This window comes from Carassius carassius, chromosome 39 (genome assembly GCF_963082965.1).
Source record: "Carassius carassius chromosome 39, fCarCar2.1, whole genome shotgun sequence".
Taxonomy (NCBI): Eukaryota; Metazoa; Chordata; class Actinopteri; order Cypriniformes; family Cyprinidae; genus Carassius; species Carassius carassius.
In genome coordinates this window covers 13,650,348-13,675,995 of record NC_081793.1, presented here as the reverse complement: position 1 = coordinate 13,675,995, position 25,648 = coordinate 13,650,348, and the positions used below count along the sequence as shown (strand labels likewise).

The 25,648-nt window shown below is 37.4% G+C and overlaps 2 protein-coding genes across 2 annotated transcripts in view; one reads left to right on the top strand and one right to left on the bottom strand.

The window, feature by feature from the left end:
* Positions 1-4,794, bottom strand: part of LOC132121423 (protein shisa-9A-like) — a 32,642-nt gene extending 27,848 nt beyond the window's left edge. The window contains exons 1-2 of the mRNA XM_059530781.1: positions 3,966-4,794; positions 2,619-2,725 (exon numbers count right to left, since the gene is read on the bottom strand). Coding sequence (XP_059386764.1) covers positions 2,619-2,725; positions 3,966-4,483 — 625 coding nt within the window. The 5' untranslated portion in view covers positions 4,484-4,794. The remainder of the gene's footprint in view (positions 1-2,618; positions 2,726-3,965) is intronic.
* Positions 4,795-8,070: 3,276 nt separating this feature from the next.
* LOC132121421 (serine/threonine-protein phosphatase CPPED1) overlaps positions 8,071-25,648 on the top strand; it is a 35,896-nt gene continuing 18,318 nt past the window's right edge. The window contains exons 1-3 of the mRNA XM_059530779.1: positions 8,071-8,279; positions 14,302-14,520; positions 23,520-23,942. Coding sequence (XP_059386762.1) covers positions 8,216-8,279; positions 14,302-14,520; positions 23,520-23,942 — 706 coding nt within the window. The 5' untranslated portion in view covers positions 8,071-8,215. The remainder of the gene's footprint in view (positions 8,280-14,301; positions 14,521-23,519; positions 23,943-25,648) is intronic.

Below are 25,648 nucleotides of genomic sequence, written 5' to 3'. Positions count from 1 at the left end.
AGAGAATCCTATTACAAAGACATGCTTGTACTAGCAATGACCTAGGACAATTTGCTGTAAATGGACTTATTGCTAGTAGTGCCAACGGCAAGAATAATCACATGGATGAAGAATGTAATAGGTGAGCAGAAACCATTCTGTTCTCTCCACTTTTTATTTGTTGTATTAAGTTAAAGTGAGATGGTTAAGGACAATAGATATGCTCTCTGATCTTTACCAAGTCCATACAGAACATGCAGATGTGTCTTCTGCACATGCATATTTGTAAACAGATCTTGTTTCAGGTGTTTGCGTTGGCACAAGGCTTAAAATAAATATAGCATAATAGATTTCTGTTGTTTCTTTTGGGAACCCCCATTAAGGTAATTATTTTTGGCTGTGGCATTGGAAAAAGCTCCACTTCAACTGCAAGGTTCAGTTGCTCAGTGCACTGTGGGAGGAAATGCTTTTGTTCTTTAATTCAGGTCACTGACATGCCGAATTTAACATCCTGTACTGTACAACGATTGAAATCACACTGGGTTTATGTTTTGATTATTTCATGCCATGACCAAAATAATTTACCATTCTGTATTTGATACTTCTTTTTCATTCTATTTTTTCTTAAAGCCACCAGTACTCTTGTAATGTCAAGCTGTAATGGTAATGGAACACAGTATTGTTTCTTCCTGAATCTTGGATCACTGCGGGAAAAAAGGTCTAGTAATTTTGTACTTTCAGTGACTAGACAGACCTCTTTGATTGGATCATTCAGCACACGTTGGGTGAGCATCTGGAATATCAAGGGATGAGAATGCCAGTACACAGTTACGGCTTGATTGGTTTACGTGAAAAAATAATTTCCCAGAGAGTCCAGAGCATGGGCAAATCTGAATACGACAAGAATATAAAATAAGGAATATATTATATATTTTCATCTTGTATGCCTTTAAATCTTTAAAACATTCTCAGTAACACATGTAAGAGTGATTGGGGGAGGGGCAGTCGTGTAATCTAACTAGCTTTACATATTGAAATAATAACAGCACTTAACTTACAGCACATGCACAATCTTTCTGTTATATCATTGTTGAAAATCTCAAATATGTCATTTACGAATGTTTGAAGTTCTATTGTGTCACATAAAGCAGATTTGATAATCTTCTGTAAACCGGTCTGTTGGCATTCAAATAACAGGACATTTTATCTATAGTCTTAGGCTTTATTCTTTGAAATCTTGCTCTTAGGGCCGGTGTCTGTTCTCTTGATTTTGGTTCAAATCATTATCTCATACAGAGTAACTCAGAGGACTGTATATTAAATCATTGGGTTCAGAGGTTCAAAGCAGTCCACATAATTACACTCTGGATTATGGATTAAAAGCCAGTACTGCAAGAATAATGATCATGATCTGTGAATAAAAGGTGAGGCGAAACTACTCTTTGAATGTATTTTTATGTAATAGAGGACAGCACTGACATTATACTGATTTCATAGTTACATTTCTAAATCAAACTGGTTAATGGTTGGTGCGACGTTCCGTATGTAACAGTTGTCTGCATGTGAAATAAAACTTTAGAAATATCATCCACATACTGCTAAAAATATTTCTTTTTTTATCTAATTCTCTCATTTTGAATGCATCTTTTCTTAATTAAAACCATTTAAGAGGTTACAGTGCAGGTGTAGAGCAGGTGGATAAATAAAAAATAAAGCAAAACCCCTCCAGACTCATATGAAAAGGCTCTTTCACAGCACCACTGAGGTTCTTTATATCACTTTCAAGGCATGATTCCTTTTGCAACTATAAAAAAGAGAACCCAAAAGGGCTGTACTTCTGTTAAAGACAAAAGAACCCTCACAAATCCAGCACTTTTAAAATTATTTTCCTGAGATATGTCTTCATATTATTGCTCTTAGTCTTTATTCGTGGTAAAGAAATGTAGCATAATCATAAGTCTAATGGAGATACCTACAAGATGCATGGCAGTGAAGAAAGAGTGACATTATCTTTGCAATTAGATGAAAGGGAAATTTCTCCAGCTACTGACTCACAGCGTCAGTGTCAACCAAAATGGATCCCTCTGAGGGGGGCTTTGATATTCTCACTGTATTTTGTGTTATTGCAACACAGATATATTTAGGTAGTTGATAACCATGGAGAGGGTGATGTTATCAGAATTGCAACAAATGAGAGTTTGAACATTTGTGAGCCATTCATTTCGAGCAGTTTTAAACAATACCTTACACACAACCGCAGCAGCAGCCCACGGCAGTGACCATAAATAGGCTTTTTTCACAACAGCATTGTGCTCTCAGCATCTCCTTTCTCTTACATATATCTGTTACACGCTAAGCATAGAAAAAGAAAATCAAAAAGTGGTGCAGAACCAACAAAGTTTTGCACCACAAGCAAAACTTTGAATACTTAATATGTTATATGTATCATTTATAACTACATGTGTAATTCAGTACACAAGTGCATTGTATTGTATAGAGGATTTGGTATGATAAGCACTCGAGCCAAAAGAAAGCATGCTTTAGACTGTTTTAGGGTATTTTCATAAGAGCATAAATGTTGTGAATAGTATATGCTGTGTTTGTGGGAAAAGAGAGGATGTAGGTTACAATCAACTCACGCATGTTGTTTGCTCTCGCCTGCACAGTGTCATAATGCTGTGTGTGCATTCCGATGGCCTCCTCATGCTGACCCTGACGGGCACCTTGCATGACGCTTGCAACAGCTCTGTTGAAGAACAAGCATGCATTAGATAAGTATTCCATTGCATTGTGTAATAGGTCTGTATTTAGATGTCAAAGCACAGCTGAACGGCGTACAGTGATATAATGTCAGTAGACTGACATCTATTCATTCAGTGTTATAGTTGCCGCTGTCCAGAGTGCTGATTCAAAAAGAACAGGTTTTTCTGTGAGCAGCTCTTTCAGCAACCTTCACACTGTGGGCTGTGAGGCTCTCATCAGAGGTTTTGACCCACAGAATCAGTAGGAACAAGAGATTTCCACCTCCACAATTCAAGCTGAGTAACTAAAGGGTAAAACACTGACAAACGGAAGTTATGCAATATAATGTAATATCTCAAATGGTTAGTACAGTTTTTCTGGTTTACATGTGCAACCGTGTTTTCATGTGGATCTCTTGAGATCTGTGATTCAAGAAAGCCTTTTAAAAGAGAGCTTGCATAACACAAATCCATGAATATAGAAAGGCTATTGAAGATCCAAGGGACTGTTTTTGCTCTAATTATGCATGAATATGCTTGGGCAGAATAGGCACAACAGTAAATGCAGACAGAGCTTTAAAAACCAACACTTTTGGCTCAAAAGTCGCAGAAGATTGGGTTAGTGTGAAAATTCTTTGCCTGGATTAAAAAAAAAAAAAAATTATTATATACCCATTCTTGGATGGTGTAAACATTTTTCAGCCGAAGATACCATTCAGACCATTTTTTGCTGTTTTTAAACTGATTTTAATTACTGGACTATGGACACACATATGTACGCATATATCTTTCACTGTTGCTTTGCTGTTTTTTCAGTGTCTTGCACAATGAGCGCCTTCACTCTTTCTCTCCCTTGGTTTTCAGTATCGAAATTAAGTTAAAAAATAAAATCTTTAAAACAAAACGCATTTCTAAACACCTGGGTTCTCTCTCTTTTTTTATGCACCATGAGTGAAAGACCCAAGCGGTCAAACACACTGGATCATTGCTGCCTTCAAAAACAAAGAGATGCACAATGGAATGCCATCTTCAGATGCGTTTTAAACTTCTTTTAACTTGACAGTGATTAATAAAATCGCAGATCTCATGGCACAAGATGGAACATCAAAGACATCCACATAGCAAGCACACTTATTAATTACAAGAAAAAATAAATAGAAAAGCACACTATTCTTATCATAAGCATTTTGGCAAAATTCAAAAAGAAAATGAGGACTTCGTTAAGAAGCCAACATAGCTACTTACCGAGACATGCTCTCTCGGTGAGGTCTGTGTGCCTTTTCTAGTCCAAGTTTGGTAAATATCCCAACCAGTGCCATTATCGCCACTACTCCACATATTATATATACAATCAAGTTTGTTTTATCCTTGGTTGGATCGTGTCTAGGGTCAAGGGTTTTCTTATATGGAGGCTGTCCTGTTAACCACACTGGTGTATCGTAATTTTTGCAGGTGCTTTGATCCAAACGAGAGTTTTTATAAGCGCAGCAAAATCTGAAGCCACAAGTGCCGCAACAATATAAATAATTGCCAGTTCGGCAAACGAACGGCGGGTCCCACTGTCCCATGACATCATAGTAACCCCGACATTTTTCCTCAGTATGTGGAGGTTCAGAAACGCTCTCCTCATCCCGGGACCCATTGGATCCTGAGAGCATTATAAAGCCCTCGAGCTGCTGCTGCTGCGCCTCCCCGACCGCGCTGCACAACAGCACCACAACTTTGACCAAGAAGTATTCTAACAGCAAGACTGTCCATTTCATCCTGTAGTCTCCTGGAGGCTTCTTTTTGAGTACAAACTAAGACAGAGAAACGACTTGGTACTACCAGTGACAGAAGGAAATAAATCCACACAAGTGAACAAAGCCATACGTGGAGGTTTGCATTTTAAAAAAAGGTAAATTAAGACCGCAGATGTTTAGAAAGTCCACTCTGACAGCTGTCGATCTCAATCCCACTTGTTCTGTTGATTCTCAAATACTTTTTTTAGCGCTCTTAAACCACTGCGCCAACTACCCTGGAGGCTGTCTTCGTTTTTGACGATGACAGGAGAGCTGAGACAGAACAGTGGAGCGCGCGCTGAGAGTGGGAGAGACAGCGCGTAAAGGGAAGGAGGAGACGTGGGAGGGACTGGACAAGAAAAAAAACTGTTCTGTAGTAAAGAATCACGTGGAAAGTTGCCTTCTAAGTTATGTTAGGCTACTACGTGCAACATGCAAACGAATATAATTTCTTAGGCGCGTAAAATACCAATTGGCTCCTGTCTTGAAAAAAATTAATTTGCAACATACTGTTACCATATACAGATCGCATACCAGTTCCATTTAGTGTAACTTGACTATGCATATGAGAAAACACAAATGATAAATGGTTTCTGGATTCTTTGCTCAATGGGTGGGTCTGCGAGTTGCGTTTTGACGCTGCGTATCATATAAAATCATTTAATTTAAGTCTTCATGATACTATAATTTTCTGCTCGTTAAGTGAACAGAAAAGAGTTTGCTTTTTGGATATCAGTGAAAGGATGTTTCGTTCGTCTAAGTATTCCAAAAAAAAAAAAACCCTAACCCTAACTTGGGGCTTTATTTTATAACTGTGACGAGTGGGGCGGGGCCGAGGGACATGGGAGCGAGGCCGGGGGAGTGATTGGAGATGAACTGCACCTGTTCGTCCCACCGGTCTCGAGGCCCATGGAGGAGATGGAAGGATATAAAACTGGAGCGACGACAGTGAAGGACGAGAGAGAACCAGGCCTGGGTTTTTAGTTGTGTTTTGGTTTTTATTTTATGCGCACCAGTCGTCCGTGAGGGGCTGGTGCGCTGTTTTGTGTTTATTTTGTGTTATTAAAATGTTGTTGATTGTCCGCCGGTTCCCGCCTCCTTCTTCCGGATGAATATGAAGGTTGATATTCATCCGGAAGAAGGAGGCGGGAACCGGCGGACAATCAACAACATTTTAATAAAACAAAATAAACACAAAACAGCGCACCAGCCCCTCACGGACGACTGGTGCGCATAAAATAAAAACCAAAACACAACTAAAAACCCAGGCCTGGTCCTCTCTCGTCCTTCACTGTCGTCGCTCCAGTTTTATATCCTTCCATCTCCTCCATGGGCCTCGAGACCGGTGGGACGAACAGGTGCAGTTCATCTCCAATCACTCCCCCGGCCTCGCTCCCATGTCCCTCGGCCCCGCCCCACTCGTCACAATAACCCTTCCTTTACATCATATCATTTTAATCTGTATACTGGCAGAATTGGAAGCAGTGAGATCAGTGGTACCATTCCAATCCTGTACTTACAGACTTTGCAGATAGGATTTATTTATTTGTTTGTTTGTGATCCCCATCACTTTAACTGATAAGAGAGCTATGAGAGTCATTCAGGACTGGAACAACATGATGACAGCAACGACCTCCACATATGCATACCACATTTGATATAAAAATTTTAAGCTACCTGATGTAACCAGCAGCAACTGATTGATTTACAGTGTTTTTCTATATAGCTAGGCTACATTGTGTTGCAATAGGAAAAAAGGATAATTAATAAAAACATATATTCATTAAATAATATAGATTTATTATTAGACACTGATATCACATATATTTATAAAAAAAATAAGCTACATTGATTTATAAGACGCTAACTGCAACCGGAACAGTCTATCGTCGGAGATCTATTCGTAGCAAACGCTGATGTAGATTTAAAATTCCACCGAGTTAGGCCCATTGTAAAACAATACAACAGAAGCTTAAAAATAAACATATTTCAGATTTTTATTTATGTATTATTTATTTAGTTTAGTCAGTATTGTAGGCTATTCTCGTTTTATCCTGACCTGTTAATGTCTGTTAAAATAAAAGTATAAAATACTGTGCATTTTGAAAATAGTGTAATTGTCGCCCTCTTTGGTCATTTTTGACCGAAAATTTTTATATTTTGAAATGTAAAAAATCGTAGCTTCAACGGAATGATATGACACTTGGTGACTTTTGTCACATTAGCAATATGAACACACAAAAAAATCATGGACATGATTTGGATATGTTAAAGAGTCCAAAAAAAAAAAAGTCACACTTACCTTCTTCATGGTCAAAAATGACCGACATAGGAAATTAATGGGAAATACGAAAAAATGTGAAAACTCAGTTAATCTTTTGGTGGTACAAACTACAAATCAGGCACTAGTCAGGAAAAAAAGTGTCAGCAATCAAGGGGTGGCTCTCCAGAATATTAGGAGTGCAAAATAGACACCAATCAATAAATAGAAAAAATACAAAAGGGGCTCTCTCTCTGTCTCTCTCTCTCTCTCTCTCTCTCTCACACACACACACACACACACACACAAACACACAGAAATGAACTGGTAAGACTGCAAGAGAGCACATTGTGAGAATATGTGAAATTAATTAATGGAAACAAAAAACAAAAGGCTTGCTTTCTCTCTATGTCTCTCTCTCACACACACAAATGAACTGGTAATACTGCATCAGAATAAAATCTTTTTTTTTCAGTTATTGAAATAAAATCAAAAAATCATAAATCAAAAAATCCAAAAGAGATTCTCATTCTCTCTCTCTAATATTTAAGTACATTGAATAAAATATTAATTAATTACAGAATGTTTGTATAGTGTTTTGAATGATCACTTTTCATTCCTTATTTTGTTAGATTGTTTAATTATCAAATACTGAGTAACAAAAATGCTTTCTATGTGTTCCCTTTCTATCAAGATTTTAATGTTTGACTGTAATCATAATGTAAAACCTGATACTTAGCTAACCAAAAATATCTAAACCTTGACAAAAAGTTATCTTTTAGAATGTCCAGATATAGATCTAAATGCAAAACCTAAAAAAATGAAGAGATGAGGTCTAAAAAACTATGGGAATCCAAAAGCCTCTGTATATATCTATATAGGGTGTTAATACAAGAGTTTACGCAACATTACACAAGTTTTTACTTTTTTAATGCCTCCAGATTGCCCAATTATCACATCAAAAAATGGTTTTTAAATGCTTTCACTCTATTTTAACGTGAACTATTGCATTTATTTAAAAAAAAATAGTAAATAAATAATGAGATAAAAAAATTAATTCTAATGGATATAAATAGCTCATTAAAATTGTATAAATATTGCATAGTATCATAAATTTCCCTAAAAATCAATAAAAAAATATTATTGAACAAAAATATATTACATTGGTTTTCCTGAAGAAAAAAAAAGTAAGTGTGACTCCTAAACTAAGAGGGTCAGAGGGTTAAATGTATCCATAGTAATTCTTTTTCAGTCTGTTGTTTAGAGTCACTGCGAATATTCCCAGACATTGCTAATAGATCACCAAACGCGTCGATTCACAAACACACTACTGTTAGTAAAAGTAACAGATGACTTCGTCAGATTTAGCAACGAACGCCCAAACACGATAGCGAGACGTACGAAACATAGGTTGAACGGTTTATTATCCTATACCAGGTAGCGAACGCGTTTCAATGGCAGGAGACGAAAGTGTCTTTCTGAGAGCGAAGGATCGGAGTTATAAGGGGCTGACAGAAGGTACGCTTAGCTAATGCTAGCTAATGTCGATTGTTATTTATGCTTTGAACTATGACAGTATGTTTTGGTTCAAGGTTGTTTATGTATTTTGGAACGCTGCTTGAAATCTAAGCTTACAGTCCTCTGTAAACTCGTTAGATGTTGACCGGTGTACCGTTAAAGAATTCCAACAAGTCTCAGAAAAACGCAGACTAGGCTACTATCGACTTCACAACAAAGTATTAGGATACTGTTAGCTATGTCAGGATTGGAAAAAAAAAAACACTGTGCATTGAGCTGTAGATAGTTGCAGTGCAGTTTAGATAGAAACCCTGACATGTCATATGACGTACACAAAATAAAGTTAACCTAACATATTAGGGCAAACAGGTTAAAATGTGCTAAATCAGCCACTCAAAACCGGGATTGCTGGGTGCCAATTGGTCATTCAAGATCAAACATCAAAGTTTATAGTGAACAAAAATCTCATTAAAACCAAAACCAGAAGCAGTATGGCCAACATGTATATAAGAATACAAACACACACATATATATATTAGATTAGATTAGATTAGATTCAACTTTATTGTCATTATGCAGAGTACAAGTACAGAGCTAATGAAATACAGTTAGCATCTAACCAGAAGTGCAAGAATATAGTGTTTTATATACATAAAAGTGCAGAGTAAGTGAAGCTATGATATACAGAATGTACAGTGGAGTTGCTATATACAGTATTGAGCAGAGTATGTACAGAATATAAATAGGAATGCAAATGTAGGGATTGTATGTACATTATGAACAGAGCAATGTAGGATTATATATACATTATGAACAGCAGCAATGTGAGAACAGTGGTAATACAGTTGGATGAGTGTGTAAAAGTATTGTTAAACAATGTATTACAGTATATACAGAATAACTAGTGCAATGATGTTTTTATAGAAATAGTTTACTGTGCTTTGTACAGTAACCGCTTTAGACAGTTTACAGTAATAGCTAGAACAGTGTGCAGTTTGTGCAAAATATGATTAGTGCAAATGCATGTGTGTAAAGTACTGTGACCAGTGCAGTAAAAGAGCAGGTGCAGGTTAGATTGGTGGTGTGGCGTTCAGAAGTGTCACAGCCTTGGGAAAGAAGCTCTTCCTGAGCCTACTAGTGCGAGAGCGTAGACTCCTGTAACGCCTGCCGGATGGAAGGAGGGTGAAAAGTCCATGGTTAGGGTGAGAGGCATCCTTAATGATGTTCCTTAATATATATATATATATATATATATATATATATATATATATATATATATATAGTTATAATCCTGTAAGGTGCAATTAAACAGTTAATTATTTAGCATTGTTTTTCCCTACTTTCCATGACCTGTATCAGAACAAAAGCTTCAGATAAATGCTTTAGAAAATTCCCAATTAATATTGTGATGTACACTACCAAAAACTCAAATTTTTTAAAGGAGTTTCTTATGCTCATCATTGCTGCATTTATTGTGAAATATGATGTAAAATAAGGTTTTTCCATTTTAATACATTTTACAATCAAATTTTTTCCTGTGATGCAAAGCTGAATTTTCAGCATCATTACTACACTCTGCAGTGTCACATGAGCCTTCAGAAATCATTCTAATATGCTCATTTATTATCAGTGCTGGTTTATATTTTTTTGGAACCTGTAATAGTTTTCTGGGTTATTTGAATAAAAACAAGAGCATTTATTTAAAAATATAAATCTTTTCTAACAATATACACTACATTTCAAAAGTTGGGGGTCAGTAAATTTTTTTTTCTTCAAAAGAAATTAAAGCATTTATTCAGCAAATTTTTAATAAGTGATAGCAAAGATTTCTATTTTTAGAAAATCTTTGTTTTAAATAAATGCTGTTCTTTTTATTTAACAAATCCTGGAAAAAAAACACATTTCCCAAGAAAATATTTGGCAGCACAACTGTTGCAAACATTGATAATTCTAATGAAAACCAACATATTAGAATGATTTCTTAGGGATCATGTGTGTCAATCTACTGCTGTTAGGGAGACAAAGGCAGAGGTTTGGCCGGAGGACAGACACCAGAGAAGGATGACAAACAGTCCCAGGATCAGATTGGAAGGAGCCACAGAGAAGACAGGAAGGAACTGGAGGAGCCAGGTGGGACCAAGGCCACAGCCATGATGGCAGCCCACGGTGGAAATGACAGAGAGAGGAGCCATGGTGGAGAAAGGGCTGATGGCTCCACAATGCTGAGCGATGGCGGCGGAGCAGGTGGTGGAGACCAAGAGTCGGAGGGCCAAGGCAGAGCAGGTGCGACAGAGGACCAAGGTGGAGCCAGAGGGAAGGAGGAGCCTGACCATAGGGACGAGGTTAAGCTGGAGTGGTCTCGAGGAGGTGGATGGTCGACGACAGACTAAGGCAGAGCTGGAGGGACAAGGGAGCAAGGCGGAGCTGGTGGACTGACGGGCCACAGTGGGGATGAGGGAGCTAGGAGCCATGGTGGAGCCGCTGGGTTGCCGGGACTAAGAAGCTGGAGGTGGAGACAAGGGATCCTCCAACCACAACACTGATGGTGACTGGCAGACCCGCGGCGATCCTACTGCACATACAGTGGGCTGAGGGTGAGCAGAAGGGCTGTCAGGAGACTCCGGAGGCAATGAGGACTAGTACAGAGCTGGTGGGAAAGGGAGGCTGAGCGGGAGTTCAGGGGGCTCAGGACCGGTGTGCTGCCAGGCTTTTGCTCCGCACAACCAGGGTGATGGTGGGATGGGCTCCGAGTCTGGATCGAGGGTAGACGCTTTCCAGATAACAGAGGATTGCCTCCCTCCAGCACAGTCCAGTGATGTCTGAGAGCTCAATGGTGTTTAGCCTCGATCCAGAACAGTGAGTTTAGCATCGCATCGTCGAAAGCTGTTAAAATGGCGAGCTTGCTGAACTCATCAGCATTGTCCAAAAGTGGAAGGTCTTGACGGGCTAGGGTGATGAATAGGTCAGCAATATCCATAACTAAAAATAAAATGGACAAAAACAGAAAACAAAAGGAGTGGAACACGCTGCTTATTTATTCTTTGCGGATCCAGTATTCTGTCATGCTACTGCTGTTAGGGAGAAGAAAATTAACAACAAACACATTTAATGGTAATCCACAAAAAAGGGTCTAACACAAAGAGTAACATCAACAATACCAGACAGAATACAGTGAACAGAACACAATTTAAGGGCTGGCAAATTAAGATAATTAAGTAGACACAACTGAACCAAATGAGACAGAAACACAGAGAACATGGGGAAAGAAAACACAACAAACTGTCTAGGGGTTCTTCTCAATATCCCTCCTCATCTCCTCGCTCCTCCGTCCTCCATCCTATGACCCGGAAACCGATCGAGCACAGCCATCTTGAAGGACATCTCAATTCTCTAATTGCACCACGAGGAGGGAGGAGGCTTCATGAGGAGCGATGAGCGAGGATACACGTGTATCCTATGCAGAAGCCTTTTATCGACTTAACGTGACGCACTTATAAATTCTCCTCCCCCTTCACATCTGTTGTAATCATTTTTATTTATATTTTACCTTTTCACTTCACATAAACCATTCATGTCATATATTTCAAACATTGCATCTTGCTTTATTAATATTTATTATGAATGTCTTAATTAACAAACTTTAACAACATAAGGGCAGATCCCTTTAATTACAGCTGATGACACTTTGAAGTAATGCTGAAGGGAGCGAGGATAAATCATTTCACTTGATTCAAGTCCTCCTTCCTCACGTCTTTTCCTTGCGTCCTTCCCTCGCATCCTGAAGAGGTGGAGCTAAGACACGAGGAAAGGAAGCGAGGAAAGGAAACGAGGATGCACAAATAAGAATTGAGAAGCACCCTAGGAGTGTGTCGTGTGACACTTTATACTAGAGTAATGGCTAATGGAAATTCAGCCTTGCATCACAGAAATAAATTATATTTTATAGGATGTTAAAATAGAAACCATTAATTTATATTGTAATAAAATTTGCAAGATTACTGTTTTTTCTTTTCTGTGTTTGTGATCAAATAAATGCAGCCTTGATTAGCATAAGAGACTTCTTTAAAAACATTACAAGTCTTACTGATCCCAAACATGTGACGGGATGTAAATCATAGTGAAAAGGATCGTCATAACATTTTTGATGAAAAATTATGAGACCAAAATGAAAAATAAATAAACATTAATAGATAAATTGTTCAAAATGACATCAATAATAATGCATTTAGAAAATATATTTATAATTGTAAATTTGTGTGGACTATAAGCTTTGACTATAGCCTTTGGTGTTTTTCAGTGTGTATGTGTTTTGAAGTGTTTTGTCCCTATTTGGTTCCTCTGCTTGGCTGTTTATGTAAATCCAGTCTGAAATCTTTATCTCAGACTAATTTCTTGCTTATTCTTTGCTTTGCGCTGGCAGTGTTCCCCTTTCTTTGTGCGAAAAAACTTAAACTACAGCAGTGGCTGTTAGTGGATGCTGTGAGTTGAGTTGATATTTTAATGCTTTATCACTGGAGGCTTTTATCTTGACTTATGATTAGGTTAGCAGTATTTGAAAGCTCTGGGAATCATCTGAGATACCCCTCTGATTTATCTTTGCTAAAAGAGGCTTGTGCTCATTGGCTGTCATCGGAGCTTTGTCTGCTCCTCTCAATTCATGTTGTTTAAAGTTGCCTGAAAATAGTTTCCAGTCTCTGGGGACTGTACATGAAAGCGTTAGACAACAAACAAGATTCCAGGCAGCAGATGGTACATTTTAAATGCCTTTAGAATTGGTCAGATATCATGTGTTTCTATTTTATTTATTTATTTTAAGCAGGTTTTGTGCTTTCCCAAAGAGATGCTCGAAGCATAGCAAACCCTTCATCTTGTTAGAATGACAAAACGATTGGAATAACATGGTTGCTCCATGGGGACTGATGTTGAAACTTCATGGGCTGTATAACTAATTAAAATGAAGCTCATTTGGGAATAATTCTTTTTTATTTTTTATAAATTACACAATAATTTCCAAGAACTGATTCTTATTCAGAATTCCTTTTACAATTCTTCCACAATACCATGCTGAAATACACTGACAGTTTCCTGCATTACTTATTTAATGGTGCTTCAACAACGCTATCTAGAGTGATGAACAGTGAGCATACACCGCAACCTATGGCTGCACGATATATAGTCTCAGCATCGATATCTCGATGTGCGCATGTATAGTATAGTGATCGTTTATCCATATGGACCAGGTACCAGGGTTCGAAACACAGGTGATTCTTGGATTAATTGCAAAGTTTAACCATCATACAATGAAGGTTCATCATTTTCATGTGTTTTAGGTCCTGTTGGATTAAACATTCAAGCAATTTGAAACCAGTCGAGCGTGAGAAGGCGCAAAATAGAGCTCAATTATAAACATACATACAGAGCTACACAGATGCACATGAACACAGAAATCCATTCATTTCGTCTTCGTTTGTGTCTGAAATGTCACTTGTGTGTAAAACACACCTTTTCACACACTCAGTGTAGGTGAGTTTAGTGGAAGGCAAAGACAAGACTTGTATAATATTCCCAGCAGGGGTATTTTATTTATATTTTGTATACATTTATATTTTGACCAGGTTTTAATGCTGGAAGTTTCTCAAAGAATCACGGGTAAAAACTGTTTCTGAGCTGTATTTGTGCTGTAAACCCAGAGGTGTGAAAATCGACTTTTTTTTCCCTGCCGTTTTTGTTTCCTTACAGCACAAGAACTGCTGTGAAGGTGTTATTTACAGCTGAAGTTTCTATAAGACAAGCTAGACGAACGTTTCCACACGTTCCAGGTGTTGGAGCTGTGCCCTTAACTGACTCTCTCACTTGAGATAAAAAAAATTATAAATACTTTAAACAGTTTGATTTTTAGCATCTTATGTAATGTTTAATTATTCAAAACATTGTATGCATTATCCACAAACAACATAATACATTTAGATATTTAAAGTAAATAGTTTGTCATCTTTAGGTTATTTTTTCCTGTTCTTTCCAGATGAACAGAAGGATTGGAGTGGGCCCTTTTACTTCGTCCAGGCTGCGGACCCCCAGCTTGGCCTGATGAAGGCGTGGAGAATAGGAGACTGTGATTCAGGAGGGGATGAGTGGACTGAGGAGGTTCAGCTCACAAAACAGGCAGTTCAGGCAATCAACAAACTACAGCCCAGACCTCGCTTCTTGGTCCTGTGTGGAGACCTGGTCCATGCTATGCCTGGTAAGCCACCCGTTCCACTGAAATGGTGCAGAAATTTTAGACCTCTATAGTAAAAAATATACTTTAAAGGGTTCCAAACGGGGCAATTTAGTAGAAGGAACATTCTGAGTACTCCAAAGAACCTTTCTGTGAATAGTTTTTAAAATAAGTAAAAGAAGAACTATTCTTAGTTTGAATAATATTTAAATAATCTGAAGAACCTTTTCCATCTATATATATATATATATATATATAAAGGTTTTTTTTTTTTTTTTTTAGATTTGGCCACTCTCACTTGAACTCTCTTAGTGTAGCAGTATTGAGTTCTATGAAATAAAGCTGAATGTGAAAAATAAGCTGTGCAATAGTTTTGGGCACATTTGTGTAGATTTGAATACTTGTAGTCACTTAATGTAGATTAATTGCAACAGAAAAAAACTGATTTGATTGACTCAGTGAACCATACCACTGCAAACACAAGTCCAACCAATCATGAAAAAGGATGTTAAAGGTACTGTAGCTGATTGCTAGCTTTGCTTCTCTACTTGAAAGTAACAGCATGGGAACCATAAAATAACTCTCTAATGACCTAATAGGCTAATTCGTCCATTTTAATTAGGAGAAGGAGACAGAAATTATCACAAAGGTATAAGTTTTCTGTCCCAACAGTCAGAAATATAGTTAGAAAATTGAAGGCCACAGAAACAGTCCTTGTGAAGGAAAGATGTGGTAGGCTGAGAAAAATATCTGAAAGTCACAGAGTGGTAATAATGGTCACAGACAAACCACAGACCACCCCCAAAGAGCTCCAAGAACATAATAATATTGTCAGTGTACATCTATCCAAAGTCCAGTGCACTTTGCACAAGTAACAGCCCAATGAAAGGGTGATGCGTAATAAGACTTTTCTGCATACTGCCAGCAAGCCATTTGAGGTATGCAAAGGCTCATCTGGACAAGCCAAATCATTTGTTGTGGAAAGATAACTAAGATAGAGATATATGGTCACAACCAGAGATGCTTTGATTGCATGGTGTAAAAAGAACACCATATTCCAGGAGAAGAAGCTGCTCTCTTCTGTAAAATTTGGTGGAGGGTCCATCATGCTGTGGAGCTATGTGGCAAAATTCCAGCAGATTATACAATGGAATTATGATAATTATTATGGATACCCAAACTTTTGCAAAAAACTATATGTAGTGTGGTAACTATATTAAGTGTGAATCAGTAGAGATTTTGCTATATTGTGTATATTGCTACACAGTAGGGCTGGGTGATATATCACATGTGATGATCACACGCATCTCGTCAGTAAAGTCGGTTCCACGATTAGCGGTAAATCTCCATCACCTGCTTTCAGATGGAGCGCCATTTAATAGACAGAGCCGTAGTTCACTGACAAGCTACACCATATCGCTTTCATTATCGAAGACAATTCATCTGCGATAATGAACACGATATTGCGTAGATTTTCAATGATCTACGGCTGTGTCTATTAAATGCCACACCATCTGAAAGCAGGTGATGGAGATTTAGTGGTAATCACAGAACCGGCTTTACTTATGAGATGCGCTTGATCATCACATGACCTATATCGCCCAGCCCTACTACACAGTATATCCGAACAGTCTTAAAATGATATCACTATAATATACCTGCTGCTGTCTGTGGTGTTGGTTTGAATCAAACTGCAAAAGAAAACAAAACAACAATTCACTGCTCTTGACACAATCTTTGTTAGTTGTAATAAAGATCAATATGTTTCATTCATACTGTGAAGACTATGCAGTGTTTAATTTTTTACATTTGATTATTCAATTTCTATAGTATTTCGTACCTGCATAGTACTGCTGCCAGATAGAGACCAAACGCTTTATTTCTTTATTGTCTTATTGCCTGTAATTTGCTCATATTTTTAATAACAAAAATAAAATATCTTATAATAAACATGAAGAAATGTTTACTTGTGGAATGCTTCGATTCTACAAAACATTGTATTTACTGTATTTAAATAATATTAAATAGTTTAAATATAAAATTAAATAGTATTAAATAGTTTAACATTTCAAATACAAAATTCTATATTACTATTTATGTTTTTATTATTAATATAATGATTCTTTGCAACAAAATTAGTGTGTTGAGTTGCATATTAGTAATTTGAAATAAGAAATCATGCAATTGAACTGGTATTGCTGTTGACTATACTAACATTTTTGAATAGTTAGACCAATATAAAAGATTAGCTGCAGAATATAAATAAGAAACAGGATTATTTGTAGAACAAAAAGGATTGAATTTATTAGACAAAAAGCTCACTTTAGGGTTAATATAGTTGTATTTCTATATGATTGAAGAGGCAAGAGTCTTTTTTTCAAGTCCATTATAAAATGGAGCTTGTGGAGCTGAGGGCCATCTACAATCTCTGCACTTATCTAACTGCCTCAGCTCAAACTGCAAAGCACACAGAGAAATAAAAACTAACCTCTGAAGGCTGGACGGTAGTTATCCTGCACACATGAATGTTCTGGCTGGAAGTCACCTGTGAAGGTGACGAGAGTGTTTGTAAATCATGTTTCGGGTCTCTGAGTCAATGTTTCTTGCACTTGAATGTCTTGCACTTGAGTGCCAGTATCAAAGTGAAAGTACATTTAAAGCTGTCATAACTGTTTCTCACTGCATGAATTTAAATCACCCAAATGTTGACAGTAACTGTTTTTTCAATGGCTGACTTATCAGATTATCCTCTTTTAGGATCCCAGGGAACTCTGAAGTGTCTTATTTGCTTGATTTAATATAAGCACAGGTTTGTGGCTTCCCTGCTGGATGTAATTTATAGGTCAGGTTATGATAAGCTGCCTGTAAAGGCACAGCTATGGAACTTTATGAGGTTTGGAGACCTTTAAATGGCCTGGTGTCAACACCCATTAGTGTCAGGCTAGAAGAGCAGGCAATGGATGCCATATGCATTACACGCCATGTCTGTCATGCAGCGTGTTTCCTGTCTCTGCACCGCACAGGCTTCACCAGACTTACACCACTTCCTCTCCACCACTTTTTCATTAAGCATTAGGGCTTTAATAGCAGAAGTCAGTGAAAGAGAACAGTTAACTCAGCATTTTACTTGCCTTTGCTCATCTTTGATCTTCAATCAGAATAAAAATCAGAGAAATATAACAACACACCTACAGAAAAATAAAAACAGCAGACAAATAAAAGAAAAACAGGGGTGTGACTCTGATCTGACAGTCTTGGGTGAAGGTTTGTGATATCTAGACAAGGCTGCAAAACGTGTTTTGACAGCTTCTATAACAATTTTCATTGTTGACTCAAAGAATACATTTTTCATTTTTGATTCAAAAGAAATGGTTTTGTTAAAGTCCACCTAAGAGTAAAAAAAATAAAATAAGGTGCAGTTGTTGTGAGATAAACAAGGAAATAAATACACATTTTTAAGATGCAGTTACAAGACTAAAATTGCAATTTGTGAGAAACAAGTCATACTGTAAGATATAAGTAAGATATAGGGCCCTATTTTAATGATCTAAACGCAAAGTGTAAAGCGCACGGCGCAGGTTCACTCAGGGCGTGTCCAAATCTACTTTTGCTAATTTAATGGAAAAACTGTCCGTGCGCTGGGGCACATTTTTGGAATGGGTTGTCCCTATTCTCTTAAGTAATGGGCATAACGTTCAATAAACAAATCAGTGTTATCTCCCATTCCTTTAAAGAGCGAGATGCGCTCGCACCATGGCGGGCGCTATTTACATGGCGGAATTTGTTGGCGGAAAAGCTGAACGCTTCTCAAGCGAAGAAACTGATCTACAAGCAGGCATCCACCAAAGCTTCCCGAAGTGAAGAAGGCTTGGGATGAATTAGAATTTCATTCATCATTATAAGTAGTTATAGGCTGAATTGCAAATAGGTAGCCTAATTCTAATACACGCAATGACTATCCAATATTACATTTTTATATTTATGTAGGCTACACAATAATATTATTTTACACTGTAATCCTTTTGTTTTTTATATTTGGCATGTTTGTGTGATGCGCATCCCTGTGTGTAATAAGCAAAGTCTGTGCACTGTGGACCCGCCCAGAGGCGCATTTTCTACCAAATTGCACCATTGACTTTAGACTTTAGACCAGGTTTGAGTTGGTCTATGGCGCAGTCTATTTTCAGCTCCTTAAAATAGTAATGCGCCAGCAATGCGCCTGAACACACCTCTTTTTTTAGACCAGCACCAGCAAATGCATTTGCTAATTAAACGATGAGGCGCTGGATGGAAATTGTGAATGGCGCCGGACTGAAACTAGCAAACACACTTGCGCTGCGTCTTGTGTTGCATTGTGCCGGGTGTATGATAGGGCCCATATAGTTTTTTTGTTGTTGTTTTTTTAAACCGGTGGCTTTCATGTTATTTTTTTAAATTAGCACCTTACCCCTTACCTTAAAATCTCCTATTTATCCTATTATTAATTGTTTATTGTTAAACATCAAATCAGATACATGTACAAAGTTATATTTAAATGTAATATAAATGTAATAAGCCAGTTTTTGCCTCAAGAGTAAACAAAAAAAAAAATGAAGAGTTATAAGTCACACTATGAGATATTAACAATCATGACTGTAAAAGCTTTAATGTACCTTAAAATGTGCACAGAAATCATTCTATTATTCATTTATTACTGAAGTTATACTTAAAATAATTACTTATTCAGCAGATGCACTGCCAAAAAGATGTTCTTGCCTACCCTGGTGTTAACAGCAGGTGCTGTTTTGTAACCACATGTAAACATTGCATAACCTACGGTTTGTGTCTTTTTAAGTTATACACATGACTGGGTGATGAATAAAACTCCGTGCCATGTTAAAAACAAACAAAAAATATAGTTAAGAATTATAAGGGAGCAAGTAAGTGTTAAGATTCTTCCACTATATTCTAAAGTGCAAATTATGAGGGTGTTGCAAAATGTGTTATGAAGTTCATATGTACATGAGTCCTCATTAAGTGTATGGATAGTTTGGGTGAAGGAGCTCATCCAGAACCTCTTAGTATTGACCCCAAGGCTTTCTTACTGCAGCAGTGAGAAGAGGCTGTTTGGATGGCAGGGATCCTTAATGATTTTTTTGGCTTTAGTCTTGCTCTTCCTGGTGTGGTTATCCTGCAGGTTGGGAAGTATACTCTCTGTGATTCATTCAGACTATCACACCTTGAGCAGGTTCTGTGTGGTGCAGCTCACACAATAGACAGTAATACTGCTGGAGAGGAGGCTATAGTACACTTAGTATCTGTATCTTGGGGGACACCCTGAACTTTTCCTTGGGAAAGAGGCATTGCTGTGTCTTTGTGATCGACTTTTTCTTTTGACTAACATAGACTCAGAGCAGAACTGAATTCTGTAGTTTCAACTGCTGGAAGCTTGCTATATATTTTTGATTGATGATCTTACAGAGCTTACATATTTCTCAATGCTGGAATTTGTCAATCATCAGATATCAATTTGTCATCCTTAAATGGAAGTTTCACCCCAAAACGAAAATTCTGTCACCATTTACTTTGTCATTGAAAAGCTTTGTGACCCACTCCACACAGTAAAGTTGAATGGTGACCAGATGACTAAATGTAAAATAAAAGTAATCCAAAAACTTTTGTGCTGTAGGCCTATTCCAAGTTTTCTTATACCATGTGTTAGCTTTGTGTAAGCAACAGATTCTTAAATTAAATTGGTATTCAAGAAATTTTCTCTGCAATTCTGAATTCTGAAAGAGGTTGGTAAGACTTTATGTATTTGAAAGAAACATTTTATTTAATCAAAAATACAGTAAAAGTAGTAATATTGTGTACATTATGTATGTCTCATAAACATTTGTGACACACTTTGAATATGTACACATTTAAATCATATTAATGTAATGACATTTTATAATTAATAATTTGTTAGTGTTATCTACTTTACCATTGGTCACCATTTACGTAAATATTATAAGATCTATTAGATACTATTAGATCCTGCATAATATCTCTTATTGTATTTTATGGAAGAAATGTCCTACTGTAACGACATGAGGGTTAGTGGAAGAATTTTAATTCTTATGACCATTGAGAACAACCCTGTCAGTCAATATTTCCTTCATTAAACACGTGCTTTAACACTTCAGACCTCATTGGCGACCTAATCTGATTTTATTTCAGCCATTATTCTACCTCCTGTGTACTGCTTGCAATAATGAACAGTCAGCGGCAGCATGTTGGACAAGCAAAGATCCACTCAGTAATTGAAGGGCCGCTCCTTGATATCGGCACAGAATCCTTGTGAGCTTTCCGGTTCAAGGACTTCTCCTGATTGGCAGCAGGAGAGATCATCGAGGGAGGTGATTAGATTTGGAGAGCACTTAACCTGATGCTTTCCTTATGGGGACTATAAAAACGTTTGCCTGCTGCCTGCAGCCTTGTGTGTGCTTTGGTAGGGGACAACTCAGAAGGTGAAGTGGAGGTTTTCATATCCTTCTGTTTCCTTCCACACACGTTAGGTTTTTAATTGCTTTTAACAGAAAAGTTCTCTGAGGAGCAGCTGCACATCAGTGGGCTGACTGGGGGAAATCAGCTCTGGAAGAGCCCTCTCTTCTCTGTAAGTTTAGCAGATAGAGATCTCTTTTGGGAGAGATTTTAATAGATTTCTGTGGGATTTGGCACAGCTGGGAGAAATGGGGGACCTGTTGAAATTGAATGTTACGTAACTCAGAGAGAAAGTCAAAGTGAGGCTCTGATTCAGATATTGGGCATTGATAATGGCAATGTATCACAAAAGTAAGAGTTGTAATTGGCCTATTCACACAAAGAACACTTGCTTTTTTTCAGAGAACACACAAAAAAGAAGTTGCTTCATTTTTATTTATTTTTATTTATTTGAAGCCATCATGAAAATTCTGTAATTTATTATTAAGTAGTAATTTATTATCTTTTTTATTTAGTCTATTATCTGTTTTGAAACCTGTATGAGCTTTGCAACACACACACACACACACAAATAGTTATATGGACTACTTTTTTATTGTTTGCTTTTTTTTCTCTGGGCATGGAAGTTATTAACCATTGTCTTTTTGTCAGTGGAAAAGATCTTTGTTTCACCATCATAACAGGACCATTTGGAAAAGAATAACCTTTACATTAATCATACCAGTTCTTTACATCAGACTCTCTTGCGTTCTGTCTTTGTATGTATGTGAGAGAAAACATTCATAAGATACAATATACAGTGAATATATATTTGATCTGAACTACTAAGGCCGGGCATACGATTTTTATCCGATTTTGAGACAAATTCTGACTCGTGCTACTCTTTTTCGGGTCGGGCCGATTTTCTGTATTTTCGTGCGTTGTTTGTCGTGCAGTGTTCGTGCAGTGAACAAGGGGAAACGAGAGGCGATTAACCTCTCCCGATCGGCAATCAGTGGACTGAAGTGATGGAGGGAAAACTTGTGGAGTTATGGCAGCAACATGTCAGCCTTTTTGACTTGTCATCCTCAACTTACCACGACAGGAATGCCAGAGAGAAAAGTTGGGAGGATATAGCTGCTGAGCTGCAGCTGCCTGCCTTTTTTTTTTTTTTTTTGACGTTTCATCACACAAAATTGCACATATCACCAAAGCAGTGTGTTTATCCCTCTATGGTTTATCCCGGAAAAGCATGTTTATTCTTAAACAGGCACAAACATCCGGGTTCTGAGGGATCCTACGTGTTGATTCCCCACGTATAGTTTGAGCAGTCAAATCGCAACTCGACGATCTTACCGTACAGTGAGCGCATAATAATCGTGAGCTTTGGCTTTACATTGCATGCGATCTACGTACTCGTACAGTGTGAGTTGGTACATTGCTATTTTAGCCTCTATCTCAGGGGTTCTCAAACATTATCAAACACACCCGAACAAGCTAATCAAGGTCTTCAGGATCAATAGGAAGTTACAGGCTGCTGAGTTTGATCAAAGTTGGAGCTAAACTCCAACAGGAAGGTGGACTTCGAGGGACAGAGTTGAGAACATGGCTCGAACTCAGTGGCTATTGACAGGCATTCTTTAGCTTCCTGACACGCAATTTGGTTACATATGTGATTGATTTGCTTGCATTGTAGAAGGTTGCTTGATAATTATCTTAAAAATATATATATACTTTAGTACACATTTTAGTAAGGTGTTGGAAAGGCAGTTAATTCTCTCCATAGATTAGAATCATGGTCTGTTGGTTTAGTTTTCTTTGTCTAGCATTCACAACACCACAGTCACTAATGCCAGCTCTAATTTCAGCTCCGCTACTCATTGAGTTTCAAATTCACAGCAGGCAATTAGCAAGATGCCCTACTTGTCATATTAGAGCTAACCTAAGGCTGTTATTAACGAGCTTCAGAACTCATCGCTTGACAGTCTGACTTTACTTTAGAGAAATGCGGTTAGACTGGATGCTTTCCTATCTTCTGTGTGAAACAGAAACTTTATTCCGAATCCTCCACATATTACCTACTTCAGTATTCTTTTGAAGATTGAAGGAGCCATTGAAGATAGTATTTATATACTATCACATGTCTGGTGCTGTATCTTGTTTTCCACTGAAAGCCGACTGTTCCAGCTGTGTTCATCGCTGCTGTGCTCAATATTGCTCCAGTGGATTTAACTGTAGTTTTTTTTTATTTTATTTTATTTCATTTTTTTATGTACATAGTCTTTTTTTTTCTCTTGTTATGCACAAATCATCTGTGCATGTTATTCCAGAGAAGAAAAAATAAATATTTGTTTGGGATAATGTGTGGAAATATAAAAGAAATGTCAAATGAAAATGTATGTAATTTTGCTCTGCGTAAAACCAAGTCCCAAATATCCTGAATATCCTGTTTTAAGAAATGGAGCTAATTAAAGAATTCAATTTGGTTGCAGATGTTTTTGTATTGACATACTAAGACATATACAGTACTTGCTTAAATGAGGCTTTTCAACCAAGAAAAATCTCTCTTAATTTTTCAGGATGCCCATTCAGAGAAGAACAGGTTAAGGACCTCAAAGAAGCACTGAGAGGAAGTGACCCCGACATTCCTCTAGTGTTTGTCAGTGGCAACCATGATCTCGGCAACACACCCACTCCGGAGAGCGTAGAGCAGTTCTGCCGTGACTGGGGCGATGATTACTTTAGTTTTTGGGTGGGTGGTGTTTTGTGTTTGGTGTTGAACTCTCAGTTCTTCTTCGACTCATCAGGCTGCCCTGAGTTAATGGAGGCCCATGAGGTCTGGCTGGAGAGCCAGCTGCAAAGAGCCACCCAGACCCTCTCCCGCCACGTGCTTGTCTTCCAGCACATTCCACTCTTCCTCAATAAACCTGACGAAGAGGATGACTACTTCAACCTGCAGAAGGGAATCAGAGAGCGCTTGATCCAGAGATTCAAACAAGCAGGTGAGAAGAAAGCACTTGAGCTTTACACATCAAACAAGACAAGTTGCAAGTGTTCATCTTATGTTGTAAAGCAGTGGTTCTCAACCTTTTTTTCCAGCGGGCCGCACTATGGTCCAAGTGCAAGTCTCACGGGCGTACGCATATAATTTACATATTACGTCACCAATACAAACCAACCTGATTTATAATATTATAGCCTAAATATTATGATATCTAATCTATTACCTACATTGAAATAAATAAATAATTATACTCCCCATAAATAAAACACCTGATGCTGTCGGGAGCTAACCAATTATGTGAGATTCAGCTCGAAAGGAGTAACAGCACAAATAAGTTGCGATTGTAAAGCCTGTCATACTTTCCGCATGAGCAATCCGGACGCGTACACGGCCAGCGCGGACGCAGACTTCTTCCATTATACTTCCGAAAACGCATGCTGATGGTCCGCTCTGCAACAAACATGTTAACAAACAGTTGCCCAGAATTATTGCACATCTGACTGTCTTTATATTCTTTTATTTGACGGATTGCACAGGTTCGAGTAGCAATGAGCTTCTTCACTCTGCCTGCACATGTGCAATTGTGCTTTTGAAGCCTACTGACCACGCGCACCTGTCCGTGCGGTCGTCTGATCAGAGCCTCACAAAAAAATTCACATAAAAACATTAGGATATAGCTTATATTTCATTAGTAGGCTAATTTTTTTAATTAATGTAAAAAATAAAATGAATTGTAAAACTGAAACTTTTTTTTTTTTTTCATCAAATGGTGCGGGCCGCATTTGAATTCGTGAGAAAGGAGAGAAAAGGTAATATATCAGTAGTATATATATTAACTAGTCTACATTATGGAATTTTGAATAATTTAGAACTTTTCATATTCAACGAAACAACTAATATATATATATATATATATATATATATATATATATATATATATATGCATATACATACAGTTGTGGTTTTCACATAAATGACGCTTACATATAATCCACAAGAGAAAATAATATTCAAATTTATAAAAATGACCCTAGTTCTAGTGTTGTCACGGTACCAAAATGTCATTATTAGGTATCAATACCAGTGAAGATCCACAGTTCTCTGTACCAACTTTGGAACTCGAGCAAAATATACTTTAATTTAAGCCAAACTGTGGACATATTGAATTTTAAAAGGCGTTTTAATTTTAAAGCCAAGAATAACAACTAAGTTAGATAAAAAAAAGGGCCCAGAACTGCTTTTCTGTCTGATATGACACAATGTTAACCATTTGTAAACTCTCTAAATGCATATTTTATATTCACAATTTATTTAAAAACCTCTGGTATGAAAATAGTTAATATCATCATGTCTTCCTGTTTTTTTTTAGCCTGATAAAAGTTATAGGAGCTTTAAATAGTTAAAGAAACTTCATTCTAATGCTCATTATATGAACGTTAGCCGCGCTTATGCAAACGATTAATTACTCTTATAACAGCGTTCATTTAAATCCGACATTCAAATTAAAATATTTAATATTATTCATAACAGTGGCGTTTTCTATTTGTTGCGGCATATATATGCAAATTCATTCTCTGCCAGCAGGAGGAGCTTGTAGAGCAGGAAAGATATAGGTTTCTCCGGTAACGGCTGTAAACAAATAAGCCTGCGCTCACAAACGCTGCTCAGGCATTACAAGCTAGATGAAATAAAAATGACATCCAT